The sequence below is a fragment of the Kogia breviceps genome, chromosome 3 (assembly GCF_026419965.1).
Source record: "Kogia breviceps isolate mKogBre1 chromosome 3, mKogBre1 haplotype 1, whole genome shotgun sequence".
Taxonomy (NCBI): Eukaryota; Metazoa; Chordata; class Mammalia; order Artiodactyla; family Physeteridae; genus Kogia; species Kogia breviceps.
Window position 1 is genome coordinate 112,702,391 of NC_081312.1, and position 21,496 is coordinate 112,723,886.

The 21,496-nt window shown below is 38.1% G+C and overlaps 1 protein-coding gene across 1 annotated transcript in view; it reads left to right on the plus strand.

Moving 5' to 3' along the window:
• The window catches only part of CERS3 (ceramide synthase 3), a 100,815-nt gene that overhangs the window by 35,064 nt on the left and 44,255 nt on the right, over nucleotides 1-21,496 (plus strand). Inside the window, exons 5-9 of the mRNA XM_067030710.1 lie at nucleotides 1,654-1,711; nucleotides 2,669-2,719; nucleotides 6,382-6,474; nucleotides 9,177-9,305; nucleotides 12,637-12,743. Coding sequence (XP_066886811.1) covers nucleotides 1,654-1,711; nucleotides 2,669-2,719; nucleotides 6,382-6,474; nucleotides 9,177-9,305; nucleotides 12,637-12,743 — 438 coding nt within the window. The remainder of the gene's footprint in view (nucleotides 1-1,653; nucleotides 1,712-2,668; nucleotides 2,720-6,381; nucleotides 6,475-9,176; nucleotides 9,306-12,636; nucleotides 12,744-21,496) is intronic.

A 21,496-nucleotide genomic window follows, 5' to 3' on the forward strand; every position in this document is an offset into this window, starting at 1 on the left:
GCTGGACCAACAGTAAATAAAACAAGTGGGATCAAGTCTCAACCGGCTCATTTTTATGGTTCAACTTTCTGAGTAATTGAACCCTACTTTTTTCCCTGATCAAAACAAGCCATAAAGAAAAACTGTCATGTAGCTTAGAGACAGTGACAGTGTTCAGGAAACACCACTGGATTCAGGGTCCAAAGACCTGTCATTGCTCAGCTGGGTGAGCTGGGGGACGGCCTAGCCTTTATGAGCCTGGCTTCTCATCTACCAAGTGAGGATAGGCCAATATTCCTCTTTCTTTTTTATCTCACAGGTGTGTTGAGGAGAGCACTATAGGCATTACACAAATGTAAAGAACAAATATTATTTTTAATATTGTTGCTTCAGCAATCATTAGATAAAATAGCATTAATTTTTTTAAAACCTTTTCATTTTGCCAAGTAGTAAACATATACAAAAGTAGGAAGACTAGTTAAATGAGCTGTGTATGCTATGATTTCATCACCAACTTTAATGATTATCAACTCAGGGCCATCCTGTGTCATTTCTGCCCTTGTCTACTTCTCTCCACTACAACAATTGTTTTTTTTGTATGTGGATAATAATTTTCTTTCAGTTTTATTGTGATATATTTGACATACAGCACTGTATAAACTTAAGATGTACAGTGTAATAACTTATTAATGTTGTGAAATGATTACCACAATAAGTTTAGTTAACATCCATCATCTCATATAGGTACATAAAGGAAAAAGAAAAAAAATTTTCCTTGTGATGAGAACTTTTAGGACCTACTTTCTTAGCAAGTCTCAAATATACCATACAGCAGTGTTAATAGTCATCATGTTATACATTACATTTCCAGTACTAATTTATAACAAGAAGTTTGTAACTTTTGATCACTTTCATCCAATTATTTTTGAAGATCACTTTTGAAGCAAATATCAGATATCGAATGATTTCATTTGTAAATATTATAGTATGTATCTCTGAATGATAAGAACTATTTTAGATATTGTCATACCTTAAAAATTTATTTAATAACAACAAATATTAAATCAGTGTTCAGATTTCCTTGATTGTCTTAATTTTCTTTGCAGTTTATTTGAATCAGGATCTAACTAAGACCTGTGCATTACACTGGTCTTTTAAGTCCCTTAATCTACTGTATAGGTCTTTCTCCATACATGAGAAAAAAATATTCTTTCAAAATCTGCTTTTCAGAGACATGACTAAAGTCTAGTGACATAGAAACCTTTTCACTGGGAATTAAATTGGGATGAAATGAGTACTTAGATAATATTAATATCAAACCATCATTTATCATGTGTCAGGAACTAGGCTAAGCATATTAATCATAACAATAGCTATGACTTATTGTTGCTTACTTTATACCAGCCACTGTGATCAATATTTTTCATAAGTTATCTTCGATTCTTTTTACATTTTGAGGTAAGTCTTGTTATTCCCATTTTATTGATGAAGAAATTAAGGCTCCATGAGTTAAGTTACTTATCTGAACATATAGCCATCCAACGAGTGGCAGAATCAGAATATCAACTTAGATTTTTCTGACTCCAGAATGTGCATTCTTTCCAAACTGTTATAGCAAGTGTTTTTCTCCTCAGTTGTCAGTCACCTTAACAAGACTTTTCTTTCTTTTGGCAGCTGGCGATTTACATTTTACTTAATGATTACCATTGCTGGAATTGCATTTCTTTATGATGTAAGTTGTCTTTCTGATAGCTTTGATTGGAATTTGTCTTTAATTTTTAAAATTCCTGCCTGTGAATTCCTTGGGATATAATACTTTAAATAAGGTAACCAGCTTTTAAACCTCTACTCACTCTAATGCCTAGAGAAATAGCAACTCCTCAGTCTGTCTTTCAAAGCTTTTGTGAAGCTTTGCATTTCTAATGTTAGTTTTTAAACCCAATATCTCCCTATTTATACTCATGCAACCCACACACCAACTAAACTGGACCACTGACAATCCACTGAATATACCTGGTACATCCCCACTTTAGGATCTTAGCACATATTATCCCCTTTGCCAGAAATGTCTTGCCCTTCCCCCTCTATCTCTACCCATCAAATTCCATCTAGTCCCATATCAAAGGCCACTTGTTTATGAAGACTTTCATTTCTTGCCCATTAGAAATCAAACCTCTCCTTACCATATTCTCTTTGCATTGTCTGTTTAAATAATTATTAAATAATTACCTCATTAAGTGATGTATAAACTTAATAGTAAATTGTTAAACAGAAAAAAAAGATAGCTAGTTTTTAGAGATGTCTCTAAAGATTCTTTCAAGATTTCTCTTAAGATATTTTATTGCTATGGATATTTCAAGATATTTTTATTGCTACAGAAGCAGTAATCTAATTGGTTCAGAAATAATTTCATTAGAAGAGGCACTTGTTTGAAATAAGTAATTTCCTTTGTGACACAGGACTATTATTGGTTCCAGATTCACTAGAAGTCATGCATGTCACAGGGGTGTTGTATAGGAACAAGTAGAAACACCTGTGGAGGGAGAGAGGTGCAGCTGGAGCAGCAGGAATGTGATAAAAGTGAATCTTACTGTGCACGTTTCCTCCCTGTCAGTGACATAAGGAAGAGCTTATGTCTCTGCTGAAATCAGCCTTTGACAAAGTTTCTCTTGGTTCCTTGTTTTTCCAGAAACCTTGGGTATATGACCTTTGGGAGGTTTGGAATGGCTATCCTAGACAGGTAAGTCACACTGATGTAGTCCCTTCCCTCCTCAGCAGCTTGGCCCCTGATTTAGGTCTGAGTCCCTTCCTGCTCTCCGTCCACTTCAGTGAAGTCCTTGGCTCTTTCTATACTGGAGCTTACTTATCCTTGTTCCTTATTTACCCATCACTTGTCTCATTCCTTTTCTTTGTTCATGGTTAATGTAATTATGTATCTGAGTTTAAATTTACCATCTTAGTATTTATTTTCTACTTGTACCACCTGATACATTTCACTTATTGTACTCTTTTCTTACTTTTTTATGGGACAGTGAAGTTTTTAAAAAAGTATTATTCTGTTTCTTCCCTTATATTAGCTTTTCAGTTATGCATGTTTTTATTCTTTTAGTAATTACCCTAGAGATTACCATATGCATCCTTCAGTTATCAGAGTCTAATGTAAATTAGTGCTCTTACCTCTTTCCAGTCACTGAAAGATCATCAGACTACTCCTATCCCCTCCTTCAAATATTTAAAACCCTACAAGTCACTACAATAATTGATTTGTAAATCAGTCAAATTGCCCTTTCCATGCTGTTCCTTGGCATCTTGCCTTTCCATGCTTCCATCCTGGATTATTATCCTTCTGGCCATAGAAGCCCCTTTGGTTTGCTTGTCTGGAAATGTTATCATTTTACTCTGTTTTTTTAAAGGATATTTTTGCTGGGCATAGAATTCTATGTTAGTAGTTATTTTCCTTAAGCACTTTAAAGAAGTCATTCCATTGTCTTCTGGATCCCCTCAGTTTCTTTAAGAATTCAGTTGTCCGTTTTATTTTTGCTTCTTTAAATGGTGTCCTTTTTCTCTGATTTTAATATTTTGTATTTGTCTTTCAGCAATTTTAATATGATATGTATAAATGTGGTCTTCTGTGAATTTATCCTGCTTATTGTCCATAGTACTTCTTGAATATGTGGCTTGATGTCTTAAGTCCATTTTGGAAAATTCTTAGCCATTGCTTCTGTTCTTTTCTCTCTCTCCTCTCTTTCTGGAATTCCAATTACAAGTGTGCTAATATGTTAGACCTTTATGCTAGGTCCCGAAGCTCTCTTATGCTTTCCCTAATATTTTCCATCCTCTTGCCTTACTGCTTCGGTTTATAGGGACACAGTTCTCCACAGACTTCTTGCATTTCTGCATGTCATATGAAGTGATACACGGACTAGCTTTTATTCTGTACTGTCTTTTCAAGGATGTTTGTATGGCAAGCAACCTTGGAAGATAGAGATAATGTCTCCTCTGGAGCAATTGGTATGCATGTCACTGTCCATTATAAAGATTTAGGTTCCCTAGGTCAGTGTTCCTCTCTGGTAGCATAAGCCACTGCATGTGCAGATGTCACCTGACTCTCTTTGTTTAGCCATGGGACTTGGGATGGGAGAACTGGCCCAAATACTGATATTCTGGCAACTGTATTAGAGTAAATAATAAGCTATCCTTTATCTCTGACCCAGGAGTCTCAAATCTTCTATCATCATTCATGAAACTATGGCAAGCTAACTTGCAAGTAGCGTAAAATTTCAGACCCTTCACAGTTCTGGATATTTTCTACTTTCATGTCCTCCAGTTCACTCGTGCTTTTTTTCAGCAATGTCTAATCTGCTCTTAAACACATCTTTTGAGTTCTTAATTTTAGTTATGGTATTTTTCATTTCTGAAATTTTCACTTAATTCTTTTTTTATGGATTCCAGCTCTCTACTGAAAATTCCCACTAATTTTTAAAAATAACTTTAAATACCTGGTTAGTTTTTAAAGTTATTTTAAAGTCAGAGTCTGACAAATCCAATATCTTGCTCACCTGTGGGTCTATTTTCTTTCTTATTCCTGTCTCCTTATGCTTGATAACATTTGATTGAATGATAGACATTGCATATGAAAATTAATGCTTAGAAATGGTATTATCTACCTCCTGAGAAGACTTACTTTCACTTCTGTTAAGCAGTTAGAGTAGAGACAGATCACCTTAAATTTTATCTGTGATTGAACTGATTTAATATAGACTCCAGTCTTTGGGAGGGCAAATGTATTTACAACTTACCCATATTCCTAGGGTATTCCCTTACAGTGGTTTTAAATAAAAGATTATAGTATTTACCAGGACTCCTTTTCCCTGGCTGGCCCTGAATACCAGTTTGCTTCCTAGCACTATGAGATTGCCAAAAGTCCTACTTAACTACTGCTTCTTAGTCTCCAGGCTCTATACTGCTTATAAATTAGCACATGCAGACTTTATGCTATACTTAGGTATGGTTTTCTTTGAAACTATCCTGCATAGGGTCTGTAGTACTTCTTGAATTAAGGATGCACTTGAAATAAAGGATTCCATTTAATGCATTTTTCTTCTCATTGAAATCTTGGCTCCACAGGTTCTGGATGCCTTGGTTGTTGTCCAATGCCTTCAAACAGATATTTTTTTCTGTACTTTATCCATATTTTTAAGTAGTTCTCACTAGGAGGGTTAGTCTCATAAAGACTTGTTGTCATAGAAGAAAGCAGAAACTCTTATTCTTTCTCGGCCTTATCAAGGATGATGAGTTGACCAGAAAATTATTCCATTTAATGTGTTAGCTTTACTCTTCACTTCTCAGGTGTTTCAATTATATGCTGGTGTATAATAAATCATCACCAAAACTTAGTGCCTTAAAACAACAACCATTTATTTGCTTATGATATGGATTAGCAATTTTGGCTAGGCTCAGCCAAGCAGTTCTGCTCCATGTGGTGTTAGCTGAGTTCATTCATGCATTTTCAGTTAGTTGACAGGCTGGCTAGGGAATATCACATGTCCCTGGTGCCCTCGTTTGTATTTTTGTCAGTGGACACCTTGATGCTCTACTTTGTGACCTCCAGCAGGATAGCTCAGGTTTCTTACATGGTGCTTATGAGGTCTCTGATTGCATCATAGTTGCTATGTCCCCTTGACCAAAGGCCAAGATTCAAAGGCCTCCTAGTGATGTTAGAGGAGACTGTACCAGGGCATGAGTATGAGAAGGTGAGATTCATTGAGGGCATTAATGTTACAACCCATCACACCAAGTAATATAATGTCTCAGCTTAGCTAAATAAAGCTAAAATAAGCACACCGCCCCTCCTACTTTAAAGAAAATTCTAGCCATGGAAATTTCATTTTTTTTTTCAGGAGACATTTTTAGAGTACTTAAATAATTGTATATATTTTATTACTGTCCCATTTGAGAATGGGCCAATTTGGATCACCATCTTGTCACTACAAAAGAGGTTAGGACATCAGATTTGGGTAGTATTCAAGAAATATAAAACAAGGTATCTTGTGGGACAAGCAGAACAACTTTTCCATTGTTCTTAAGTAAAGATTTTTAAATTATTTTTCTAATTTAACTCTCAATCAACTAAAAGAATGCTTTACACCTGTTGTAGTTTTATTAAATTTTATTAAATTTTAAACAAAACATTTAACTTGACTTTGGAATTCTTGTCTCCCTTTTTAGAAACAAAATGCCTCAAAATATTGTCTCTGATTTCTTCTCAGAAGTTGAAATGTAAAACATTATTATTTGGGAAAATTTTGTGGAATATAAATAGGTATACACAATAGTTTTAATCCTTAAAATGAGTTGTTTATATGGTGACATTGAAGTAGTGAATACTCTTGTTTTCCTCAGCCCTTGCTGCCTTCTCAGTACTGGTACTACATTTTGGAGATGAGTTTTTATTGGTCTCTCTTATTTAGCCTTGGCTCTGATATCAAAAGGAAGGTAAGTACAAAACTACTTTATCCATTTTTTTCAAAAGTTTTTATCTCCCTGCCCCAAATCCTAATCTTTAAATCATATTTTTATATATGTTCAGTTCCAGTTCATAACTTTTTTGCTTTTATAACACAAAGAATAGTGCAAATATGCTCATACTTTGGTGCCTTGGTAAGTATTTGTAGTGAAACATTATAGAAACTTTAACTTTGAAGCTCTACACTTGTTCAATAAGAAAAGAACTCTCCTTTATGATGTCTGTTTCTTTCTTTTGGTTTGGGAATTTAGTATTCTTCAGTGCAAAGAAGAAAAGTGCTAGTAGTTTTAATTCTACAGCCACATCCTTTAGTCGATTACAGACCACTTTATATAATTCTTTTGATGTATTCAGTGACTTTGAAAACATTTTTTCCTTAATTCATCCAAGATCCTTGTTAGAAAACATTGCTTCAAGCACTATTAGCTTTGCTTTATTTGCAGGGAAACTGAGTCACAGGCATGCTAAATGCATCCTCTGAGGTCACAAAGTGTGGTATTTTAGGAACTGTTTGGTTGTTAACTGATTCCTATTTGCTGGTACAGAAAATCAAATTAGACTCTCAATGCAGTCACGGATTTCCTCATATACGTTAGCAGTACAGATCAAATGACAAATACTCTTGGTATGTACTTTATATGCTACGCTCTATATAAAAGATTGGCTTGTAGCAAAATTTGGATGATAAATAAAATTAAGTTGAATTCAGTATTAAGGAGATAAAAACAAGTTGGCTTGACTAAATGATGTTTGAGTGAGCGATGGTGTACAGTCTATCACTAAGGGGCCCAGTCAGCTGCTCAACTGGAGATCTGAAAAGAAACTTACAGAATAAACCATAAGAACATACTGTGAAAAAATCTGATTGAAATGATTTCCTTTTTCAGAAAACTTAATAATAGCTATAGTTTAACTGTTACTAACTTAATTTAGGCTAAGAATATATCAAAATTTAATTGATTGAGTCATTTTCTCAAGGGATAGAATTGAAAATAATCATTATTTAGAAGGTCTTCATAGATATACTCAGGTAGGTTGATCCTATAATGATCCTATCTTTTTCCCACTTCTTATCCTTTTATTTTTTTCAGTAGTTGCTTTCTTTTATTATTTACAGGTGCATTGGACACCTTTTCAAAAATTAAATGTAGTTATATGTCATATATTTGTAAATACACATCTTCAGAGACATAAAATTATTAGGAGTCGGGTAAAGCACAGGCTCTGGAGTCAAATTGCCGAAGTTTCGATCCCTGACTTCACCACTCATTAACATCTTGAACTAGTTGGTTACATTTGCTAAACTAGATCTGTCTCCTCATATATAGAGTAGAGCTAAAAATAGTTCTTATCTCCTCCAGTTGTTGTGAGGATTAAACAAGTTAATTCATACAGAGCACTTCTGGTGTATAGTATATACTCAATAAATTAGGCTGTTATTATTATCATGTTTATTCTTTTACTTTGGCTACAAGGAAACTGAAGTCTTTAAGTTTTTAAAAACATTTTAATCAGGATATTCACAGACCATACAATTAATCTATTTAAAGTGCATAATGCAATGGTTTTGAGTATATTTGTAGAATTCTGCAGTCATCACCACAGTCAATTCTATTTCCATCACCTCAAATAGAAATCCTGTACCCTTTAGCAGTCACTCCCCATTTCTTCTAACCTCCACAGCCCCAGGCAACCACTATCTACTTTCTGCCTCTATGCATTTGCCTCTTTTGGATATTTCATATAAATGGAATCATACAATATATGTTTTTTTTGTATCTGGATCCTTTCACTTAGCATAATGATTCATTCATGTTATAGCATGTATCAGTAATTCATTCCTTTTTATTAATGAATAATATTCCATTATATGGGTATACTACATTTTGTTTATCCATTTATCAATTGATGGATATTTGGGTTGTTTCTACCTTTTTGGCTATTATGAATAATGCTACTATGAACACTGATGTGCAAATTTTTGCATGAACATATATTTTTATTTCTCTCATGTATATGCCTAGGGGTGGAATTGCTAGACTATATAGTAGTCCTATGTATAACCTTTGGGGGAATTATTAGACTCTAACAAAGCAGCCATGCCATTTTACATTCCTACCAGCAATGTATAAGGGTTCCAACTTCTCCATATCCTAGCCAACACTTGTTATTGTCTGTCTTTTTTATTATAGCTATCCTGGTGGGTGTGAAGTATTTTGCTACTGTAGTTATTCCACTTTCATTTGTTCCTTATTTTATATACAGTAAATCTTATTTTAATAGTTGTGTAGTTTTATTATATCTGTCTTGGAATTAGGTAGGGAATTAACAATAAATGTAAATGTACACAGGAATATGCTTGTGTGTGTATGTATGTCTTGTGTGTGTGTGTGTACATATATCCAGTGTAGAACAGTGGGAAGAACAGCAGATATTAGGACTTAGATGACAACTATTTAATGCTATCTCAAAGTTAAATGACTTAATGAGGATAACACTTGTTCTATCTCCCTCACAAGGATTGTGCTTAAGAATAAAAGTGAAAGCATTTTACAAAGTTCAAAATATGCAGATGTAAGTTGTTAGTTTTAAAATTATTATTATTATCTCTTCCAGTGATTGAGAAATAACTGCATTTGCTTAATGGTTTCCATTTCCCCTCATTATATAGGATTTTCTAGCTCATGTCATCCACCACCTGGCTGCTGTTAGTTTGATGAGCTTCTCTTGGTGTGCTAATTATATTCGCAGTGGGACCCTCGTGATGATTTTACACGATGTGGCCGACATTTGGCTGGAGGTAAACGTTTGCCATTAAAAAACTAATAACAATACCATGTCCTGGGTTAACTGTGACTCCTCACAGGAAGAATTGTCTGTGAGTGATTTAGCAGAGCTCTCTGTCCTGAAAACACCCAAAGTCTGCAGATATTTCTAGGTCCCCAGATCTTTCAAGCTCAAAGAAAGGAAAGCTTTCAGTTTTCAGTTTCTAACCTTCTTTCTCCATGGTACTCGAGAGAGAGGTTAATTTGTGGGATTCCACTTATGCAAGTTGCATGCAGATATTAGCTTAGGAAGTAAACTGAGGTATCTGAAGAAGGAATGAACTCTAAGCTTTTAAACGGAAAACTTAGACTATGACATTGTAGATTTTTAAAGTTGGTCGGCACCATATATTCACTTAAGCAAAGCTAAATACGCACTGAATGCTTGCACCTCCCTGCGTGGAGCCTCCTCCAGCTTTAAGGAATGAGAGCCGATGTTTATTTAAATGACATTTATTTTCTAATGAAGGAATGTTTCAGAGCAGGGGACATTAAAACAAGAGTCTTCCTAATCCCAAACCACACAAAATATAAGGAACAATGCAAAATTAGGATTGTTTTCTCTACATGTTTCTGATGTGCTTTGGTTCCTGTTTACCCTGAGTCAGTGGGTCCTGCTGTACTTAGAGCCACATTGTTCATCATTTAAATATACTTATTTATAATGAAGCCAGGGAAAATGATGCTAACCCATTTGCATTCAGGATTGCCTCTTCAAGGGCTAATAATTGAATGTAAGTTGATATGGAAGAAATTTAATTTAATTTAATAAGATCTTGTTCTTCTAGATCAGGGTTCAGCAAACTTTTTGGTAAAGAGTCAGGTAGTAAATCTAGCTTTGTGGGCCTCACAGGATCTCTTGTCACATATTTTTCTTTTTTGTTGTTTTTTCTTTTCTCTTATACTCCTTTAAAAATGTGAAAACCATTCTTACCCTTCTTAACTCAAGGGCTAACAAGCTTTAGCCCATAGGCTGAACTGTAATTTGCCAAACCCTGTTCTAGATATAACCAGAAGTCATTTGAAGCCATTTCAAGGCAACTGGCTGTTGTTAAAATATTAGCTGTGTACAGAATTGTATTTCTTGTATGTAATCGTAATTAGACATGTAAATACCATTCTAACGGTCAAGATTATTATATGTGCTTCAGGGCAGCACATGGCTTAGCAGAAGAAGGATTATGCCAGTTTTTCCATTTGTTGCTCTCTGAATGTAGCCATCTCTGCTATAATTACCTCCTTCTCCGATCATATCTCAGAAACCCTGCCTGAAAATTAAGACCAAATTGGCCATGAGTTAAAAATTTTATGCTATTCTATTCTTCTAACCCTCTAGTTCAATTGCCTTTGGTGTGTGTCCACTGTAAAAACAGCTTCATTGTGTTACTAAAAGGGAGAGTTAGGTGTTGGGACTGGGAATAAGCACCGCATTATCCCTGTCTACCCTGCCATTGACATGACATAGCTCCCTAGGTGACCTGGACAAATCACTTAATGCTTTGTTTCTATCCTCAGCTGTAGCATGAGAAGTCATATCTACCTCTTAGGGTATATTGTGCAGTTTAGCTCACTATCGTTTGAAATGTTTTGAGGTCCTTAGGTAAAAAACAGAAGAAAAATGAAATGTGAAACTCAGGTCCCTACATGGGTAAACTATGAGAACAGCTTCATGTTGTTAATGATCATCAGTAATTCTTGATTCACAAGTCATGATCTAACTTGAGGTTCAGTGAGTGAGGCCAGTACCCTCCATCAGCTGGTGGTGGAAACAACATTGAATAGTGGCGTGGGGCTAATTTTTTGTATTCTCTAGGAGTGCCTATTCCATAGCTTCCTCAAGTAGTTTGTTTTAGTGTTTGTCCTCTCAGTCAAGTTCTAATTGAACCCAGACATGGTACAACTTTTACCCCTGTTTAGACCTTCCTAAAGATGGAGACTATTAATCTTTCATATTCCTTAAGACAGTTGTTGGGTCATTTCTTAGTTCTTTCTTTGCAAGGAAGAACAGCCTCAGCATCTACAATTTTTACTCATAAGCAACCTTATGCCTTCTTCATGCATCTTCATGATCCTCTCTAGTTTTCTACATGTTAAGTTTGGATCCAGGACCCAACATTTTAACAGTATCTTGACTGATACTTAGCAAAGGAGAGTGGTTACTCTCTGATATCCATCTTTGCACAACCCAGAATAGGCCACGTGTACATTTGCCCAAAGGAGTGCTACTTTGCCATTACAAGTGGGGGCAAAGTAGCACTCTTCATGCCTATGCACATCTCTTGCTTCCTGCCCTGGCCTACCTTTTGACCCTTCAAACAGCTCCCCACTCCATTCCAAGCCCTCTAAACTTCTGGCCTTTCTCCCCATACCCAAGTCCTGCCCAGCTGGCAGCTTTCTATCTCAGCAATGGAAGCTGTTCCCTTTTGGGCCCCTGCCAATCCCATAGTCTGATCACATTCTTACCCCATGGTAAGTATGGAAAATGCAATGTAAACCATTTCTGAAATGTAATAAGCTGCTTCTCTTGCCCTAGATGGGCCTTGAGGTTCCTGGGTGATTTCAGTTCTGAAACTGGCAGGGCTAAGCCACACCACCCACCTGCCCACCTTCTACCCCCAACTTCAGACTCTTTCCCATTCAGCCTTGGGCTCTGCTGGATAATGCAAGAGAAAATCCTCGTTACATTAGTACCACATTAAACAACATTTTCTGTAATTCTTTTCACTCAACACAGATAATATGAGGACTACAGGCTAGCATAAAGTAAGTAGGGAAAATCAAGTGCTTGAAACTTTACTTCAACCAGGGCATGGCCCCAAGGGCTGCCTCCTAACTCCACTTCTTCTGTCATCTGCCTTAAAGTAGCCGCCTTGATTGCAACATGCCCAGCCCAGCCCAGGACTTCACTCAATCCACCCTTTCTTCAATCCAGCTCTCCTCCCAGTTAAATGGAAGAATTCAATAAATGCCCAGATAAAATACATGCTAAAATTAATTATGCTAATTTGTAGTGCTTGTGAAATACAGGAGTAATATTACAGTCATTCTAACTAATTTTTTAAACATATTATGCAAAGTTTCAAACATATGACAAGGTAAAGAGTATAAAGGGTCCAATTTAGCCATCATCCGGCTTTAACAGTTATCGATATGGCCAATCTTTTTTCAGCTATTTCTCATCCATAACCCAACCCCCACAAAGATTTTGAAGCAAATCCCAGGTATAATTTAATTTATAAATATTTAATTTAAAAATTTTACATGAATATCACCCTATCTGAATGCAATTTCTTTCTATTTTCTCAGTCTGCTAAGATGTTTTCTTATGCTGGATGGAAGCAAACCTGTAACACCCTGTTTTTCATCTTCTCCATCATATTTTTCATCAGCCGCCTCATTATTTTTCCCTTCTGGTGAGTAGACAAGGTGCTGTGTGTGCCTTTGGTCACTGTGCTGAGGTGGCCTTGCATGTTGTTCAGGTTGGAGCATTGCCCTTTCTTTCTTTCTTACACTGATCTCCAGCTATTTGTGCTAAGTTCAGCTGGAAAGAAGAATGTGAAGGGGCCATTTTTATAGATAATTAAAACCACACCTTCCAATGTGAAAAGGCTTGTTACAAAGGGAGATTAAAGATGTGTAACCAATGGGAAGCAGCAACTCTTATTCTGTGTCTAGTTTCATGAATATGGATCTTTCTTTGTGATTAACAGCTTTTCCAATTATTCAGTGAAATGTCATTGGCCAATTATCAGCTCTTTCAAAGAGAGGCAAGTTCTGTGTTAAAATTACAATACTTATAACCACGATTAACTGAATGCCAGACACTGGATTAGGCCCTTTGTACATCTTGGCACTAGCTACACAACAAATTATAAAGATAGGTATAATCACTTCCAGTTTGCAGATGAGGAAACTGATGCTGATTTCATTTTCCATGATCACTGGTACTAACAGTGATTTGGACCACTGGCTCTTGGTCAGTCTGTTGATTTTGTTTAGCCAAGAGCTGGCAATGTAGAACCTATGTTGTGTCTCTCCTGACAATCATTCCTTTGGCAAGCATAATTTTCCATGTGTTGATTGACAGAAACCAGAGGAAAAATGTGAGGAAGATATTGATGGTTTGGAAAGAACAGCTTAAAACTAACTGTAGTTTGGGGATAGTCTAGGAGTTTCAGATATTCTCAACAGAAAAACTAGTGCTATTGGAGGTACTAGGTCCCAGCGGAATGAAATGGGGACCCAGGTTTCAGGCCTGATCCCTTGTGGGTGGAGAGCACCCTTGACTAGCAGCATGCAGGGAAGACTGGTAAGAGAGTGTGGGTGCTGCCTTCCCTGTGGAAGCCAGCTGCGTTCTTTAACCCAGGATTGGGTGTCTTGATTAGACATTTTTTTCTGGAGAGGAGCAGCATCATGCAGTGATGAATTTCACAGATGCAAGTCAGTCCTGGCTCCAGACTTACTACCTGTGTGATCTTGTACAGGGTAGATCATTTTTCTGTGCCTCAGTTTCTCATCTGTAAAATGTAAATAAGGGTTGTCATGAGGCTTAATTGAAGTAATACATATGCAATAGCTTAGAATAGTGTCTGGAACATAGTAAGGACTCAGTAAATGCCAGCTGTTATTACTAAAATTAATGAGTCTCTAAGAATTTGAAGTTTAATCTAGAATCAAATCTGAGATACATGTTTAAGATACTCTTCTTGGTTGATGAATCATATTACCATCACTTTTGCTTTGGCTGATCAAGTGTGTTTATGAAATTAGAATATTGTACAACAGCAATTATTGATAGGGTAAGTATTGACTTGCAGATAGCAGTTGAATTGTGGCTTTTCAGTGTGACTTTCATGGTGCTCTAAATCCAGCATGTGCCCGTTGGTGGCACTTACTTTGTTCAAAAAGTACCATGTGTTCCAGTTATCTATAGCTGTATAACAAATCTTTTGAAAAATTTAGTGGCTTAAGACAGTAGTGAGCAAACTTTTTTTTATAAAGGGCCATAGAATAACTGTTTTAGGTTTTGAGGGCCATATATGGTCTCTGTTGCAAGTTTTTCTTTGTTTGGTTCTGACTCTTTTACAACCCTTTAAAAATGTACCAAACCTAGCTTAGATCACTGGCTGTAGAAAAACTGGCTGCAGGCCAGACTTTACCAACACGCCATGTTTTGCAGGGCTCTTTCTTAAAACAATAGCACATTATTATTATTATTACTATTTCTTATGGATCTGGGAGTTGACAGGCCTCATCTACATGGTTTTCACTCATGTGGTTACAGTCAGATGGTTGCTGGGCAGGCAGGGTTGGAGTTTTCTTGAAGGCTTCCTCGCTCACAAGGTTCAGGTGACACCCGTGACATCAGCTGGTTGATGCTGATTGCTGGTTGGGATCACTGCTGGGCCTGTCATCTGGAACACATGCCCATGCCCCTCCACTGGCCTGACCTCGTAGCACAGCAGATGGATTTCAAGGGTGAGCAGTTCAAGAGAGAGCTTGGCAGATGCTATGTCTCCTTTTATAACCCAGCTTCAGAAGTCACAGCATGTCACTTCCAGCCTCATTTTCTTCATTAAATCCAAGTCACTAAAGCCAGCTCATATTTAAGGGAAGGAAATTTAGACTCCATTTCTTGATGGGAATAGATTCAAATAATTTGTAGAAATATTTTAAAAGCACACACCATGGAAGTTCTCAATCTGGAGAACTCTCTGAGAAGCTTCTAAGTATTGCTCCTGTGGTTGACTACTGATTCAGCATCGAAGGATCTTTGCCTCAGACCTTCCCATGATGTTTCAAAATCAACAGGCCAGCTCACTCTGCCTCATAGACAGTCGAACATCGGGTTGGGGTTGAGTGGTGTGTTACTTTCCCACATACCCTCAACTTTAAAATCTTAGATTTAAGTGACTTCCCTAGTGATGCAGTGGTTAAGAATCCACCTGCCAGTGCAAGGGACACAGGGTCGATCCCTGGTCCGGGAAGATCCCACATGCCACGGAGCAACTAAGCCCGTGTGCCCCAACTACTGAGCCTGCACTCTAGAGCCCACAAGCCACAACTACTGAGCCTGCATGCCACAACAACTGAAGCCCACATAGCTAGAGCCCATGCTCCACAACAAGATAAGCCACCACAATGAGAAGCCCGCACACCACAGCAAAGAGTAACCCCCACTCACCGCAAGTAGATAGCCCATGCACAGCAACGAAGACCCAATGCAGCCAAAAATAAATAAATGAATAAAAATTTTTTAAAAAGAAAGGAGAATGATCAAACCAGAAGAAATAAAGACATTATTTTTAAAAAAATCCTAGATTTAAGAACTCATTCTCTTGCCAGCATTTCTGGATTTCAAGGAGAATTAGTTACATGCATTTGGCATTTTCTTGATCTTGATACTTCTCTGAATTCACCAGCCTGCTGCAGAGGGCAACCAATACCACTGTTTGCTGTCTTCAGGAGGTTGGGCTGTGAATAAACCAGTATTAATAGACTTCACTGAAAAAATTTTTTGTGGGTAAAAATTCTTCTGTACTGACATTGACTGATCTTCATTGCTTGGAAGCTTAAGGAGAACCTCACCAAGCTATTGGGAGATGAGGTGGTTTTTGAAATCATTAGTTGCAATGTATTACTCTGACTTAGATAGCCATCCCATCAGCTTGAACACATTACACAACCAAGTGGTGGTACCAAAGAGGAAAAGTCAGTTCTTTGTTGTTAGTCTGGCTCCCACCATCTGTCTAAAACTTGTAACTCTGCAGACTCACTTTTCAAGGATATTTTATTAGTCCAGATTTGTTGGGAATTTACCACGGACCAAACAAAGTGCAGACAGGCCCATTTCAAGATCCAGACATTTCAGAGGTTCTGTGGGAGGTGGTTCGCCATCTAGTTGCTCTGTTCTTCTCAACTGCTTTTGTTGTACATTTTGTGGTGAGGTGAAGGGTTGAGTGGGGAGAAAGCTGACTGGGGTGGTGCCATCTGAAAGTCGTCTGAAACCTTGAGAAAAAGAACGGGAGTTTTACATCACGCGTGTCTTTCCCTTTCTTCTCCTTTCCTTTTATTCCCCCAGCCTTAAGCAGGTTTGCTTTCCCCTCATGAGTTTCCTTTTGTGTCCACTGTGTCCCCAATTCTCCTTTCCTCCTGCTCTTTTCAGGGATCTAATTTAGCCAGTTTTCAGTCAGTGTCAGCAAGAGTTAATTACCTTGATTTTCTAAACATTAGGTAGACATTCCAGTTGGCATTGGCCAAACTGCTTTAATCTAATTGCCTGGTTACCCCCATTTATTTGAATTTTTCTTCAAAAGCATTTAAATCTCAGGCTTATGTTATTCATATTGTATTCCCAACTATTGTATTAAAATAATGACTTCTATATTTGTGAATTATTGGATGTATCTATCTACTTGAATATTATACAAATACCACCCGAGATCATTCGGTTAGAAAGACCCTCCAAACATCAGATAAAAGGATTCCCCTGACTCCTGACAGTTTTCCTCCATAAATAAAAAGAGCAGATAATGATGTAGTCCAGGCTGATTGGTCTGAAGGGAAGCAGCACTGTTTCAACTGAAGTTTCCGAGTGGCAGTGCTGGCTCATTGCTTTGTTTCTTGAACTCACCACTGCTAGATGTTGTGAGGATCTCACGGATGAGTGAGACTCAGCTCCTAGCCTGCAGCAGTTCATGATGGCAGAAGAAGAAATCTTTGTATCCACCACCTTTTTCATGTATTTGAAGGCTATTAATACTGACCCATATTTTTTGGATATTCCAGAAAGAAAAAAATAAAACATTTCCTGCAAATCAAAACTACAATGAGGTATCACCTCACACTAGTCAGAATGGCCATCATTAAAAAGTCTACAAATAATAATTGCTAGAGAGGGTGTGGAGAAAAAGGAACCCTCCTACACTGTCGGTGGGAATGTAAATCGGTGAAGTCACTAAGGAGAACAATATGGAGGCTCTTTAAAGAACTGAAAAATAGAGTTACCATGTGATCCTACGATCCCACTCTTGAGCATATATCTTGGAAAAAATGAAAACTCTAATTCAAAAAGATACATGCACCCCAATGTTTATTGCAGCACTATTTACGATAGCCATGACATGGAAGCAACCTAACTGTCCATTGACAAATTAATGGATAAAGAAGATATGGTACATATATACAATGGAATATTACTCAGCTGTGACAAAGAATGAAATAATGCCATTTGCAGCAATATGTATGGACCTAGAGATGATCATACTAAGTGAAGTACAATAAGTCAGACAGAGAAAGACAAATAATCATATGATATCACTTATATGTGGAATCTAACAAAATGATGCAAAGGAATTTATTCACAAAACAGAAATAGACTCACAAAGTATGAATAATAGAAATAGAAAACAAAGTATGGTTACCAAAGGGGAAACGGGAGGAGGGATAAATTAGGGCTTTGGGATTAATAGGTACATACTACTATATATAAAATAGATAAATGACAAGGACCTACAAAGGAATTATATTCAATATCTTATAATAACCTATAATGGAAAAGAATCTGAAAAAGAATAGATACATATATGTATAACTGAATCACTTCGCTGTACACTTGAAACTAACACAACATTGTACATTAAATAGACTTCAATTTTAAAAATGGTTAAGAAAATAAAAAATAAAATATTTCCAACAGTGAATAATACTGAAGTAAATAGCTTCCTTACCTCCAAGGGTACATATGCTAGTGGTAACTTTATTTGCCCCACCAGTGGTTCACAGGACTTTGGGCTTCATCTTTTGATGATCCAGGTCTCACTGGTATAGAAAAATGGTACCCTGAGAAGCCTTATACGAAAGAGAATTTTGTGGGCAATGAGGCCATATAAACCCTTGAAATGGCTATCAGAGAGAGGACAGTTTTAAGAAAAGATGAGACACAACAAAGCGGAAAGCATACAGCAGTGCTCTTAGCTGATGTCCATCAGAGAGAGACAAGAGTAAGGACATGATGGTCCTTTCTTTCCTCCTAAGGCCTGGAGCCTCTGTTCTGAATGGTGAGTCAGGGGCAGAACAGGGGTCTGATGGTGCCAGGGTCAGCTTCCTCGCCCTCCTGGGATGGCACAATGCCCTTCCCACAGTCATCAGAGGAGAGGAGGGGCAGCACCGTGCCAGAGAGGCTCTGTTGAAGTATCTCGGAACTGGACTTTCCAGCCACACAGCTTACAGAGGAGACAGCAAATGACACTGCAGGTGTTTGCTCTGCGTCTCATTCAACAAGGAGCCCTCAGGGGAGCTCCTTCCCACACCCCACAGGCTTGGCACTTCTGTTGCTGCTTGTAAACTTATGAACGACAGCTACAACAGTCCACAGAATTTTAGAATTTTAAATTCATAATTTAGTCCAACCCCTTTATTCATTTATGTGTTTGGAAATAATTTTAAGCTTACAGGATAATTTCAAGTATATCACAGAGAACTCTTACATATTGCCTTTACCCAGATTTACCAGTTAACGTTTCCCTCATTTGCTTTGTCATTTTTTCCTCTCTCTCTGTTTCTCTTTTTCTCTCTCTCAACACACACACGTGCTCACACATGTGTGTGTGTGTGTGTGTGTGTGTGTGTATATATATATGTATACATACTTTTTCTGAACCAGTTGAAAGTTGAACCCATCACGTCCTTTTAATCCTAAATAGTTCAGTGTGTATTTCCTAAGGACAGGACATTTTTCTACAGAATCACAGTATAGTTATCGATTTCAGGAAAGGTAGCAATCTACCATCCATGTTTCAGTTTTGTCAGTTGATCCGATAGTGCCTTTCATTGCTTTTTTTTCCCTCACTATTGGATTTGGCCCAGGGATCACATGCTACATTCAGTTGTCATCTGCCGGGAATAGTCCTTACCCCTTCTTGCCTTTTGTGTCATAGATATTGTTGGAGCGTTGCAACCCTGTTTGTTTTTCACGTGGGAAGTTAAGATAGTTCCAGGATCACACAGCTAGTTATGAAAGAATCAGGATTAGAAACAGGACATTTGAGACACGAAACAGATATGTTTCCAGTCAAGTTACTAAATTTGATAAGAGCATGCATCATTGCCTTACCTAAGTATTATTAAGTTTTCTTCAACTACTTGGTCACTTCGAAATATAAGCCATCTCTAGAATGTTAGGTGAGCAATTAAGCACCTGTAGAACCAGTAGTTGTTATCCTGAAAAGGCTTAATGCTCACACCTACAATTAGCAAGAAAAAAAGACCTTTAACTTTCATTAGAAAAATACAACTTTTGGTGGCTGCCTTATCCAGCCCAGCAAAATGAACTACTATTTATAGCAACGATGGGATTTTTTTCAAACCACGTAAACTTTAGTGATTGAGTAAAGAGTAAAAATGGGGGAAAAAACCCAAAACAGGAAAAAGGCTGAGCTTTGCAATCCACGGACACCATGGTAGTGCATCCATTTGTACAGATTAAAGGCCAGCCTACAGAGTAGAATTGAGGAGTATTCTCTGTGAAAAGGGAGATTCCACAGGACCCACAAGGTAAATGTGCAAGTGTTTGTGGGTTCACTCGTGTGTCTGCACACTTGATACACAAAATTGAGAAAGGCAGATTTGTTTTTTTTTTTTTCCTTCCCGTTCCCCTTTTAGCAAAGGACCAGAAGAAATCAAGGCTGAGAGATTGGACCATCTTTAGTGAGGACAGTGAGACCCATAGAAAGAGGCCCTGAAAATGCAGCTGAAGCCCCATAACTGCTGTCCTCCCTTCTGAACTCCTCTTCACTTTTTGGGCCTCCTGTCCCCTCTGTCCTCCCACAGCACAGGGTCCCCACTCCTCCTTAGCCTGCTCCTCCCCTCCAAAGTGGCTTCCTCCTTCTCCCAGATATGCAGAAAATCCAGCGATTTCAGCAGCACCCTCCCTGGGTGTTGCCCTCCCTGTGTTATTAACTAAGCCCTCTGCAGTAGGAAAGGGGGTGGTGGTGGAAAGCCATCTCTTCATAATGATGGTAATAATAATGTTATAACTACCTTTTTTTTTTTTTTTTTTTTTTTGGCGTTACGCGGGCCTCTCTTACCGCTGTGGCCTCTCCCGTTGCGGAGAACAGGCTCCGGATGCACAGGCTCAGCGGCCATGGCCCACGGGCCCAGCCGCTCCGCGGCATGTGGGATCCTCCCAGACCGGGGCACAAACACGTGTCCCCTGCATCGGCACGCGGATTCTCAACCACTGCTCCACCAGGGAAGCCCATAACTACCATTTTTGAGTGCTTACTATATGCTAAGCTCTTCCCATTTGTCAACTCATTTAATTCTCACAACCTGACAAGGTGAGACCTGTTTTATTACAGAAGAAACTGAAGCCCAGAGAAGCTACATAACTTGCTGCAGACCCCAGGGAAGCCATGATCCAAATCTAGCGGGCTCCAGCACCCATGCCATTGACCTCTCCTCTCTGCAGTGGCTTGGCTGTCTCTGAAGGCATTTGTGTTTAATGGCAGTCTCTTCTGTTTCTAGGACTCTGTAGTTTGCAAAGCTGGCTGTGTGTTTCTCTGCAGCCGCTCATTCAGAGATTGGGATTAGTTCTACCCAAGGAATGGGAGGTTGTGCAGGTTACCAGGCAAGAAAATAGCGGTCTTAGTCCTGGAGACCAGCTCTGATGATTCTAGTCCAGGTGTATCACTCTTCTTTCTAAAACTGGCAAAGCTTCCCAAAGGTCTTACAAGGAAGGCCACACTCTTGACCTTGACTTTCAAGGCCAACAGGAGATGGCTGCATTCACCAATCCAGCTTTATCTTCACCCTACCCCCATCCTCTGCCACTCCTCTCCCTGAAGCCACACTGATCTTCTTTTAGCCCTTGAATTTTCCATGATGCCTCCACCTGAGAGTTTTGTATATGTTGTTTCCTCTGACTGGAATCCTCTTTTCTGTGTCTTCCCTTCAACTAGAGAGAAGAGGGAAATCTCCATTCAGCCAGAACCCTGCAATATGCTCCCTGTCCTTTTCTTTCTTTCTTTGCATGGACCACAGTGAGTTTAATTATATGTTTAGGTAATTATTCACATTCTCTGATAGAATGTATGAAGGAGATATTTTTTAGTAGATTCCTTTGTTAGTTTTGACACTGACAGATTCCCAGTAGGAGACCTTGTAT